Source organism: Rhinopithecus roxellana, chromosome 3 (genome assembly GCF_007565055.1).
Source record: "Rhinopithecus roxellana isolate Shanxi Qingling chromosome 3, ASM756505v1, whole genome shotgun sequence".
Lineage (NCBI taxonomy): Eukaryota > Metazoa > Chordata > Mammalia > Primates > Cercopithecidae > Rhinopithecus > Rhinopithecus roxellana.
In genome coordinates, this window is record NC_044551.1 from 52,756,824 (window position 1) to 52,770,171 (window position 13,348).

A 13,348-nucleotide genomic window follows, 5' to 3' on the forward strand; every position below is an offset into this window, starting at 1 on the left:
GAGAGTGTGGTTCTCCCATATTTCTGACTTAGCGTCTTCAGAACTTCAAGGGAATTTCTGTTGTCATAATCCAACTTGTTTGTGGCAATTTGTTATGTCATCCCTATGAAACTAATAGAGTAGGATTAACAGAAAATAATAAGCCAATACAATATTAAGCAACATTAAGCAGCTTCATTTATCAACACCCACAGGACAATTCTAAGCCATTGCAGTAAAACAAAACACATTGCAAGGGGGATGATTCCAGGAATGCTCAGATAGTTCAGGGACAGACAAATAATTATGCTAGACTGAAGCATATGAAATTATCTTTTGTATATGTCATCATACATTTTTGATATCAACAATTTCATATGAGTAAAAGCTAACCTTTGGACAATTTAAAGGACAGGAGTTGCGAATACATACCCAAGTTATACTTGCTGGTAGTTTCTCTCTTCCCTACCAAGTGAGTTTGATACCAGCCACCATGGTGAATGTTGGAATATCAATGAATCCTAATGAGCATTGTCAAATAAAATACAGGACATCTACTTAAATTCTAATTTTAAATGAATAACCAATAAATTTTTCTACAACTATGTTTCTTGTGATAATTGACGATTAATATACTAAAAACCCTACAGTTTATCCTAAATTTAAATTTAATTGGGCATCCAGTAGTTTAAATGATTGAATTTAGCAACACTGAAAATAGCACTCATTAAGTGTGAGCATCAATGATATGGTTTGTTTTTTGTTTTGTTTTGTTTTGTTTTGTCTCGCTCTGTTGCCCAGGCTGGAGTGCAGAGGCGTGATCTCAGCTCACCTCAGCCTCTGACTCCTGGGTTCAAGCGATTCTCCTGCCTCAGCCTCCTGAGTAGCTGGTAGTACAAGCGTGCACCACCACAGCCGGCTAATTTTTGTATTTTTAGTAGTTATGGGGTTTCACCGTGTTAGCCAGGATGGTCTCGATCTCCTGACCTCGTGATCCGCCCACCTTGGCCTCCCAAAGTGCTGGGATTACAGGCATGAGGCACTATGCCTCGCCTGGGATTTTTTTTTTTTTTTAACTCGCAAAGCACAGAAGACAACTTTACTAGTTTACGCAACAATTTAAAAGGTCCAGTGGAAGATGGGTACTTGAGTAGTTTTCCCAGAGTTACAGTAATAGAAAAATAATAATTATAATACTAATACTATAAATACCATTTTTGCTGGATAAAACCAAATAATAAAATAATTTATATTGTATATATAACTATAAAATATCCAGGCATAAATACATGAGTATAATTTTCTCTCAGTTTCCTGGTACCAGCAATACAACCTCACCAGCTTTTCTTCACACATGAGGTTGTTAAAATATTTCCAGTTGCATTAATTCAACTGCTTCTAAATTCCTGTCCCAACCTAAAATAATCTACTCATTTCTTCATGGCTCCACATAGTTTCCATCCATCCATCTGTCAGTTCTGGGAAACAAGTCCCTCAAAATGATTACCACCACCCTAGAGTAGTAAAATATATATTAGATGATCATCAACATGAAACCACATGTCCGCAGAAACAGCCTGCACCGTAGCAGTAGGTAGGTTAGTATTGAGGCAAACGACACCTAACTTGCCAGGGGATCTGCTAAGAAATGGAATAAGACATGTGTGTCGTCTTGGTTGCACAGCTTGATAATAATATCAGATATGATTGGAGGTGGCCCAAATCCCTCCACAAATTTCATTGAAAAGTCCAAAAGATGTAAAAGTCTACAATAATAAATAAGTGGAGGTGATTGTTTTAAAATCCAGTGTTACTGTGAGAAAGCAATGCTAAGCATTCCTAGAAAAGTATGTAACTCTGATTTTTAGTTTGAAAGTCTTAAATACCCATATTCAATGAGAATAACCTTAGACATCATAAAGCGTACCACGTGCAGCAGGTTAACTCCAAAAATTATAGACATTGATCTAAAACTAACAGTAAACCCACCAGTATTCATATTTCCATGAGCAGGATGCACGATTCTGACTGCCCAGCTCCTATAAGCCAAGAGGGACCATTTTTGTCTACCCAGTTGCTGATAGGCAGCGAGTATGTACCATTTATAGGACGAGTTATTTAAATTTTGATGGGGCTTATTGGTAAATTAGTCATAGACAAATTCTCACTTATTAATGTAAAGGAGGAAGGAGTCAAGGAAAGAAAAGGTTTGATGTGTGGATCCTATTAAGAGTATGCAACTCCTCGGCCAGGCACGGTGGCTCACGCCTGTAATTCCAGCACTTTGGGAGGCCAAGGTGGGCGGATCACGAGGTCAGGAGATCGAGACCAGCCTGGCTAACATGATGAAACCCCATCTCTACTAAAAATACAAAAAATTAGCCGAGCGTGGTGGCGGGTGCCTGTAGTCCCAGCTACTCTGGAGGCTGAGGCAGGAGAATGGCGTGAACCCAGGAGGTGGAGCTTGCAGTGAGCCTTGATCTTGCCACTGCACTCCAGCCTGGGCGACAGTGTGAGATTCTGTCTCAAAAAAAAAAAAAAAAAAAGAAAGAAAAGAAAAGAAAAGAAGAGTATGCAGTTCCTCAGACAAGATAGGTATTAGTTATTTCGTCAATTTATTTCTAGTGTGGATACCTTAGGGAAAAAATGGCTTCCAATTGATAGCTTGTAAACTTCAGAAGCAAATAACACCTTGAAAAATACATAACCTGAAAATCATAATGTTTGTGTCATGTATCAATGCATGTGTATTGTATATATGATCAACTTCTGAGAATTTGAATTTTTAAGATATAAAGATACATACGTTTTGGAAACTGGTAAAATATTGTAGTGGCTTATCCTCATCAATGTCCCCGTGATCCTAGTTTTCTAGGTTCTTAATATATAGTTTGGAAATGAAATGATATTTTGCCTCTTGTGTAATCTCCAACCCCTGAGAAGGCCAATTTTCCAAGGCAATTTAGAAACATTGGGGAACTTATTATAAGTATTATAGTACTGAGCATTCTGTTTACAGGATCCTGATAAGGATCCTCTTTCTAGTTAGCTTTTGCTTGGTTGCTATGAGCTGAAGGGATGTTTCTTCCTTCAAAATTCACGTGTTGAAATCTAATCCCCAGTGTGATATGATGGTATTTGGAGGTGAGATCTTTGGGACATAATTAGGTAATTAGAGTGAAACCTTCATGAATGGGATTTGTGTCTTTGTAAGAAGAGACGAGGGAGAGATGGTTTCTCTGTTGTGTGAGGATACAGCAAGTAAGAGGCTGTCTGCAAACCAGAAAGAGGATGCCTACCAGACACCAGCTCTGAAAGGAACATTAATGTTAGACTTCCCAGTCTTCAGAAGTGTGAGAAATAAATGTTGTTTAAGCCACCCGGTGTATGGTATTCTGTTATAGCAACCTGAATTGACTATGATATTGACCCTTAATGTAAACGACAATGCCTGAATTTCTCCACAGGGAATGACCATTCTCTTCCTGCTAGAAAAAGAAACTTTGAGATTGAAGCAGGCTTGTACAAAATCAGTGGCATAAACAGAAATGACAATTCTCTATTCTGCTGCTTCTCACAGATCTTTAACAGGAAGACCAGCATCAGTGGATACTTCACCCAGTTTAAAATGAAACACTGGTCTCTGAATCACCTTCACTCGCCTCACCATGGGAACTTTTAACTTTTAAAACGACATCTGTTCATCTTCGGTTCACACAGCCTTTTATATCCATCATGCTAAACACTTTCCAAATGTTTAGTTCTTATCTGAAGAAGTACTTCCTCTTGAAAACATTACCTAGCGGTCCTCACACATTCCTGAATCTGAGTTTGTATTCTTCCTATTGATAGGTCCATAATATCGAATACATATTATTGCACTAAATACAAAATGCTGAGGTTCCATTTATGCCTTAGATGTTATTATTAAAATAATCTTCATAATCTGTTTTAGAACAAAGCTAGTATGACTTATCTCTATCTCAATTCTTTTATTCTAAAAATGAAAAAACATAATGCATATTTGAAAAGTAATGAAAGTCATAATACTGGAAATCTTATTTTTTCCCCACAGCCACTGAACTATGAGAAAAAGAAGTCATATACCCTCAATATAGAAGGAGCAAATACACATCTTGATTTTCGCTTTTCTCACCTGGGTCCTTTTAAAGATGCTACCATGCTGAAGATCATTGTTGGAGATGTAGATGAACCACCACTCTTTTCCATGCCTTCCTATGTCATGGAAGTCTATGAAAATGCCAAGATCGGGACCATCGTTGGTACAGTTTTGGCACAAGATCCTGACAGTGCTAATAGCTTAGTAAGGTATGGCATGCTTGAATCGTTTAGACATATAAAGATTTTTATTGCCTCTCACAGTAATTAAACATTAATAAAATTACACTTAAAATGCTTTATTTCTATGTTGTTTTCTGTGAATGTACTTAAATTATAATATTAATTGATTTTTATCTGAGTAGCTTAGCAGATGGATTTTTGTCACATTAAGAACATATTTTGCTATCTCCATGAATGTCTTATTGGCCACACGTTAATTTTTCCACTTGACTTAATGGATGTGAGTGTAATTGATTGAGAAAATTGTTGTAGAGCTATTTAATCACAAACTGGAGAATCTTTTGCTCCCTTAATGATAGGAAGTGTACATATAGCACAAAATGTGATGATCTGGGGATAATACTCATCTCTAACTGACTCTGGTTTCTTTGGTCAGCCTAGCTGTGTGGCTTTCTCTTTATATGTAAAAGTGGAAAAATAATGTCTGTGTCTCAGAGGTATTGTGAGGATGCATGAAGCAATGTGTATAAAGCACCCAGCAAAGCGGCCTGCACCTAGTAGTCACTCAATAAGTGCTAACTTGTCAAAGACAGTATAAGATGCAAAAAAATCTGAATACAGGAAAATCAGTGTTGGAACTCTATTGTGACTACTTACTAGCAGAGTGATCTTTTACAGTCATTCAACCACGTGGAATGTCAAATTCCAAATATGTGAACAAAGAATAATAATGCTACATAAATATGTTGATACTATTCAGTTAGATTAAAATAAAGGACTTAACATATTGCCCAGCATATAATAAGTGATCACTGAATAATATTTGTATTATTTTAGTACGTCATGCTGGAGAGATAATTAGAGCTTTTTCTGCATCATCCAAAGAGATTTTTTTGTGTGCCTCATTTATACCAAAATCAGAAAGGCTGTGTACATGTGTAAAACTTCTTAGATATCCTGTATTTATATGCGTGGAAATCCTGTCTCTAGAAAGGTTAAAATCCTTAATAATCTTTCTGTTTTTTACCATGAAGTCCTTGGTTTTCATTCACTTAACAAAAGCTAATATTCTAAATAGTCTCCTCAGTATCTATGGAATATTTGTAAAAGCTCTGAATTTTCTTTTTCATAAGCATGACTGTTTCAGTTAAAAATAATCCCCCTAGCACCCATGCAGGTAGTGAAACAATTTTCTGTGCACAAATGTGTATATTCAACAATCCTACTCCATCTTCAAGTGCAGAAACTGTATCCTGTCACACTAACAGCAAGAGCTAGATAATGCTTGAAGAGGGAGGGTTGGTAAACTATGTAAAATAATATGCATAAACCAAGTTACAAAAATCAATCTCTAAGGAATAGAAATCTAAGTTAACGTGTTTCATTGCTCATCCAAAGGAAAGCCCATTTTGCTTCAATGTTCCATAGAATGCCATGTTTTTAGTTATACTTTGGACCCCAAACAGTAAGTATAATTTGTTCAGGTTTTTAAAAAAAAAATGTAGCACCATAAAAGATCTGTACAAATGAGACTTTCTTTACCAAAAGTACCCAATATCTTTTGGGAATAGAGATGCTTCATGATATAAATTTGCTGTGAAAATATTAAATAAACATTGACAATATATTTTTAATTAAATTTGATACTAATGATAATTTCTGTAATTCTTAATTAAAAGAACAGGAAGTCCAACCATTCATGTTTAATTTATATTTTATTAATACAAAAATGTTGTACGTTTTGGGAGATACATGTGATAATTTGATAAATTCATATAATCAAATCAGGGTAGTTGTGAAATTCATCACCTTATATATGTATTGTTTCTTTACACTGAGAACATTCATATCATTATCTTCTGGCTGTTTTAAAATGTACAATCCAGTGGGTACCAATATATACATTTAGATGGAAGAAATAGAACCTAGTGTTTGATAGTTCAGTAGGGTGATTATAGCAATCACTTTTAGACTATGTTTTAATCACTTGTAATGTGCAATATTGCAGTAGCCCTCATGATAAAGAATTATACGTGTGCACACACACACACACAGACACACACACACAGCATCTTGAACTCCAGGGAAGAAATAGATGTGGAAAAAATGTGCATTGTATATCATGCATAATTCTGCACGGAAGAAGAATGAAATATCTGGGTCCTGTAGCCCAGCCAAGTTGACATGTACAATTAACCATCACACTGTGTTTAGGGTAATAATGGTCTGAGGGAGGTGTGCATGGAGAATGTATTCCAAAACTTTCTGGAGGCAGTGAGCTGAGGAAAATTGAATTGAGGCTCATAATCCAATTAGAAATTACAGAAATGAAGAATGAAGGAAAGAATTGTAGTTTATTGTACCTGAGGAGCTTGGGTTACCTGTGGGAATAGGAAGTAATGAGATTGGAGAGAGAGATTAGATATAGATCATGAAATGGCTTTCTGCAATGGTATGGTCTTTGAAATTAATCCTGGCAGCAATGGCAATAGGGAGAGAAATGAGAGGAACTTTGATAATTATAACCAAAACAATGACAGGAAAATTTGCATTTCAAAATAAACAATAACCATATTTAAAATAATGTGAAAGGTAAAATATATGTGGTGAAATGTAGGTCAAAGGGAAGAAATTGAGGTCGATGACAAACATGTTTTAGCATTATTCTATATGTTCCAACATGTATGAAAACACCCCTTCCCACATAGGACTGTGATTCCCACATGGGGGCAAAATCCACCCCCCTACAAGGGACAGTAGAAAATGTCTGGAGACATTTCTAGTTATTACAGCTTGGGATAGCGTCTTAGTCACTTTAGGCTGCTATAACAAATTACCTTCTACTGTGTGGTATAAACAAGATACATTTATTTCTCACAGCTCTAGAGGCTGGGAAGTCCAAGATCAAAGGGCCAGCCTATCTGATATCTGGTGAGTGTCTGCTTCCTGGTTTGCAGAGAGCTCTCTTCTCCCTACATTTTCACATAGTGAAGAGCAGAAAGAGAGAAAGAAAGCAAACTATTCTGTTTCTTTTTATGAGAGCACACATCACACCATGAATGTCCCACCTGTTTTCTCTCTTAGTCAGTTTGGCTGCTAAAAAGAATTACCATAGTCTTGATGACTTATAAACAACTGCAATTTATTTCTTACAGTTCTTGAGGCTGAGAGTCTGAGACTAGGTTGCCAGAATTGTCAGGTTGTGGTGAGGGACCTCTTCTGGATTGCAGACTGCCAAGGTCTCATATTCTCACATCTTGGAAAGAGGTAGCTAGCTCCAAGCTCTTCTTGTAAGGGCACCAGTCCCATTCATGACAGTTCCATTCTCGTGGCCTCATAATCACCTCCAGAAATTTGTACTTCCACATGCCATTACATTGTAGATTATGGTTTACTATATGAATTTGGGGGAAGGGGATAAAAGCATTCAGCTTATAGCAGGTAGGGTATTACTGGCATCTAGGGGTGGAAGTCAGGAATGGTGCTAAACATTCTGAAACACAGGACAGCTCCCACAGAAATTGTCTGGCCCCAAGTCAATAGTGCTAAGGTTGAGAAAACCTGACATAGAGTAAAACAAACTAAATGGCAAATAGTAAAACTGGAGTACTAATTGTATTCATGGGAAGAAATTTTGAAAAGCTATTTTTCGGAGATGGGTGTCTATACAAATCATATACATGAATAGTTATGTGAATGTTTCAATGTGTACTTTCAATCAATTAAAATATGATGTCATTAATTGTCTCAGTAATTACCCTATATCATTGGGAGCACTTGAGTGAATACTCACTAGGAAACATGCACTCTCCTGGTTGTTGGGATGCAAAGATGATTGGTACATAGTTTCCAAATGTTAAGAAGGGAAGCATAAATCTGTTAGCATATGCATTATTCTTTCTGCTTTGTTTTGGTTAGAGAACTAAAATGAATCCTGCTAAAGCTGCCTTAAAATAATTACACTCCATAACTGCTGTTTGGGGGCATAATTTACATAATATTTATTCTTGATTTTAATAAAAATGTGTCATTCATGTGGGCCTCTGGGTACAAATAGTGAATTTAAAAAACAGAAAACATTAATAAAAACAAAAGCAAGCCTTATACTTCCACCTTTCTCAGGGACCAAATGTTTGTACTAATTAAGGAAAAGCACGCTGAAAAGATGTACTTTGCAGTGTGCCCTGAAATGCAATTAACTCCAAGTCTGTAGACTTGGTAATGAAAGGGAGTTTGAGCTTTGCAAGCATTTGTGAAAAGCTTCCTGACTTCGGTCTTTTGTATTTTACTATTGTACTTTTGTACTTCGGTCTTTGTATTTTACCGTTGTACTTTCATAACGTATTAGTAAGACTCTTCAGATTTCATAGGGAATATAATACCTAGGTTTTGTCTGTTTTAACTCTAACCAAGATGTGTAACTTGTAGCAATATAAAGTGTATATAAAATGTAAAATAAATTCTTGTTGATTGTAATCACCATGTCAGGCTGTAAAATACTAGCTGTTGTTCCTTCTAACTATATTTTTTACCCAGTCATCATCCCCAATTATCCACTCCACCACCACTACCCTTCCTAGCCTCTGACAACCATTAGTCTACCCTCTATCTCCTTGGGTTCAATTGTTCTAATTTTTAGCTCCCACATATGAGTAAGAACATGTGAAGTATGCCTTTCTGTGCCTGGCTTATTTCACTTAACATAATGTCCTGCAGTTCTATCTATGTTGCAAACGACAGGATCTTATTCTGTTTTATGGCTGAATTACTGTATTGTGTGTATGTACCACATTTTCTTTATCCATTCATCTGTTGATGGACACTTAGGTTGCTTTCAAATCTTGGCTGTTGTGAATAGTGCTGCAGTGAATATGGGAGTGCAGATATCTCTTCAGTGTACTGATTTCCTTTCTGATATGGCTTGGCTGTGTTGCCACCCAAATCTCATCTTGAATTATAGCTCCCATAATTCCCACGTGTTGTGGGAGGGATCTGGTGGGAGATAATTGAATCTTGGGGGTGGTTTCCCCATAGTGTTCTCATGGTAATGAATAAGTCTCACAAGATCTGATGGTTTTATAAGGGGTTTCCCCTTTCACTTGGCTCTCATTGTCTCTTGTCTGCTGCCATGTAAGACGTGCCTTTTGCTTTCCACCATGATTGTGAGGCCTCCCCAACCACGTGGAACTGTGAATTCATTAAACCTCTTTTTCTTTATAAATTACCCAGTTTCAAGTATGTCTTTATCAGCAGCATAAAAATGGACTAATACACTTTTTCATATATACATAGCAGCAGGATTGCTGGATCGTAGGTAGCTCTATGTTTAGCTTTTAAGAAACTGTCAAATTGTTCTCCATAGTGGTTGTAATAATTTACATTCCCACCAACAGGATATGAGGGTTCCATTTTCTCCACATCCTTTGCCATCATTTTTTATTGCCTGTCATTTTAATATAAGCCATTTTAACTGGGGTAAGATGATTTCTCATTGTAGTTTTGATTGGCATTTCTCTGATGATCAGTGATGTTGAGCACCTTTTTATATGTCTGTTTGCTATTTGTATGTCTTCTTTTGAGAAATATCTACTCAGATCTTTTTCCCATTTTTTAATCAGATTTTTAGATTTTTTTTGTATAGATTTATTTGAGCTCCTCATATATTCCAGTTATTAATCCCTGGACATATGGGTAATTTGAAAATATTTTCTTTCATTTTGTGGGTTGTCACTTTCCATTGTTGATTGTTTTCTTTGATGTGCAGAAGCTTTTTAACTTGATGTGATCCCATTTATCTATGGTTTATTTGGTTGACTGTGCTTGGAGCATATTACTCAAGAAATCTTTGTTCAGATGAGTGTCCAGGAGAGTTTTCCCAGTGTACTCTCTTCAGAGTTTCACTTAAGTTTTAATACATTTTGAATCAATTTTTGTATATAGCTAGAGATGGGTGTCTGGTTTCAATGATCTGTGTACAGATATGCAGTTTTCCCAGCACCGTTGAAGAGTCATTTATTATAGTTATTGCAGACTGGGCTTGTTTGTGCCTGTCATTCTTGGGGACTCTTCTAAGTACTCAAAGGGGATTAACTGAGTGTTGTAATCTAAGTCTTTGGTCATTGCAGCTATATCTGCGTTAGGGGGCACCCCAAGCCCAATACTGTTGCGACTCTGAGCATTGTGGAGGTACTGCTGTAGTGGTCTTGTGTAAAATCTAAGATAATTCCCTGTATTGCTAGGCAAAGATTCTTGTTCTCTCTCTTACATTCCCCTAAACAAATGGAGTTTCTCTGTCCATGTTGATCTGCCTAGAGCTCAGCAGAAGAGTGACATAAGCATCACTGTAGCCACTAATACCAAGACTGCACTGGGTCAGATGAAATGAGCATTTCACTGGATCTCACCCAAGGCTGCTGATTACTAATGCCTGGCTACTACCAATATTGCCTTAAGGCCCAGGGCTCTTCATTACATTCATCTTGCACTACATTAGCAAGTAGTGAATCCAGCCAGGATTGTGTCCTTCCTTTCAGTGATGCTAGCTCCCATGTTCCGCAGCCCAAGGCAGGTCTAGAAATGCTGTCCAGGAGCCACAGCCTGGATTTGAGAACCTTAGGAATGTACTTGGTGCTCTGTTCTACTGTGACTGAGCTGACACCCCAGCCACAAGATAAAGTTCTTCCCACTCTTCCTTCTTCTCTTCTCAAGCAGAAGGAATTTCTCCCGCTGTGGTATGTACTGCCTGGGTACCGCCCATCTTTACTCAAGGTCCATGGGCTCTTCCGTCAGCTTTTGCTGAACACTGCCTGAACTGAGTCTCTCCCTTCAGGGCAGTTAGCTCCACTCTAGCCCAGCGTGGGTTTAGAAATGCTATCCTTGACCCAACGCCTAGAATCAGGCACCCCAGGAGCCTGCTTGGTGTTCCACCTCTCTGTGGTCAAGCTGGTATCCAAGCTGCAAGACAAATTCCCCATTACACCTCCTTTTCCCATCCTTGAGCAGGAGGAGTCTCTCCCCATAGCCACTGTATCTGGAAATACCCTGGGTTACACCTGAGTCTCATTCTCATCAAAAGCCCACGATGAGTAGTGTCTGGCTAGAGTTATGCTTACTCAAAGTCCAAGGGAGCTTTAGTAAGGAGGTCATGAATTCCACCAGGACTGGGTTCTTCCCTTCAAGGGAGCAGGTTCCCTTCTGGCCCAGGTGTGTCCAGAAATGTCTGAGAGGCAGGGCTTCAGGATTCTGTCTGCTGCCTTATTCTACTGTGGCTGAACTTGTATCCAAGTTGCAAGATGAAGTCCTTTTTACTCTTCTCTCACTTCTACTCATGTGGAAGGAAGGGGTCTCTCCCAGAGCTGCAAGCTGCACTGCCTGGGGTTGGGGGGCGGGTGGCAGAAGCACTCCCTTGACCACTCCAACTGGCTTCTCACTATGTTGTCTGCACTCCAGATCCAGTGACTCCAAGCCCAGCACAGCACCAAGGCTTACTCAGAAATTGCAGCCCTTCTGGCCCAGACTGCCTTTCAAGTTCATTTAGGACTCCAGAGTGCTTAGCTCAGAGTAGTGGGGCTAGCCAGAACTCAGGTTTCAACCACTGGGTTGGATTATTTCTCTCTAGCCTGTGCTGGTCTCCAGTCTCACTCCATAGGTGCAGGCTGCGTTCTGTCCCTTTTTGTTTCTGCTCTCACAGGGAGGTACTGAGTTCCAATGCAAAGTCTCATAATCATTGTGTTCTCCCTCCCCAAAGTGCACAGATTCTCTCTTTGTGCTCTGCTGCCACTACCAGGGGATGAGGAAGGGGTTGTGTAAGTGATTCAAGGTTGTCTTTCCTGTGCTCTTCTGTGCCCTGTTCATTAATATAATGTAAATACCAAGTACTGTGATCAGACACCTGATTTTTAGTCCTTATGAAGGTGTTTTGTGATTCTTCAATTCAGTGTTCCTGCAGGGTTGACAATCTCTGTAGGGTTCTATACCGATACCTTGCTCCACCTTCTTCTCCAATCATCACCTTTTTGAAAAAATAAAATTAGAGGCTGACTGTGTACCAGCAGTGAAGTCTTTCATTTAAACAGGCTACACCATTTGCTCACAAATTACATACAGAATTCAGGAACTTCACAGATTAGCTACTGAGAGATGAGCAAGCTCAAGTTGAAAGCAAGCATCTAGAGAGCTTTTGGAAATGTGGCCTTATGACATGTGACTATTAAATAGTTGCCATTCATTGTCTCCTATCTGTTGGCCATGGACTTTATATATCATTCCATAAACTGCTTTACAACACTGAAACTGTCTGTATTATTGATTCCATTCTATAGATGAAGAAACTAAAGGTCAAAAAATTAACTAACTTGATTCTGTTTTCAGAGTGATAACATGACATTTTAATGCAAATCCAGTTTGGCTTTACTCTGAAAACTTTGTTTTTGTAACCCAATATCCTCCCTCTTATACACTATAGCTAATAAAAAATGAAAACATATTAACAAAATGACTACATTTCCAAAAATCAAGTGTCAAAAATTAGAAACAAATGTATATTATAAATGCTCAGAGAACCATTAATCAAATGCCACTACCTGGGGCCTTCCCTTTTATGGGTTTACTCCACACACTGGAAAAGCGGATGCTAAAAACTGGCAAGTCTTTTTTTAACTTTAGCATCTTAGTAATAAACTTGCTCTTAATTTTATAGTTTTTCAATATTGTAGTTAAAGGTGTACATTACTTGATTTAGTATTTTAAAAAAAAGTTGGAGTCCCTGAATCAACATTTCTCATACGATGAAAAGCTTTAGCACCTGAATTTACATGACTGAGTATATGTCCCATCTTTCCTTCTTTGCATCTTGATTTATGACCTGAATTTATCTACACATTTACTTCTTGTTGAGAATTTGAATGTTTTTCTAGAATAATAACTTTAAAGCAATAGATAATTAAATATTTTGCATAATCATTTCAAATGCTTATGATGACACTATCTATAAAATAAACCATAACCCAAATGTATTGTGATCACATTGGAAACTTAGCCAGATTTAAAAATATTTTTAAATTTTAAA

General features: G+C 37.8%; 1 protein-coding gene across 9 annotated transcripts in view; it reads left to right on the top strand.

The window, feature by feature from the left end:
* The window catches only part of CDH18 (cadherin 18), a 1,132,251-nt gene that overhangs the window by 1,018,230 nt on the left and 100,673 nt on the right, over positions 1–13,348 (top strand). For all 9 annotated transcript variants that reach the window (XM_030927840.1, XM_030927845.1, XM_030927844.1 and 6 more), the window contains one exon: positions 4,055–4,308. In XM_030927840.1, the coding sequence (XP_030783700.1) occupies positions 4,055–4,308 (254 nt within the window). The remainder of the gene's footprint in view (positions 1–4,054; positions 4,309–13,348) is intronic.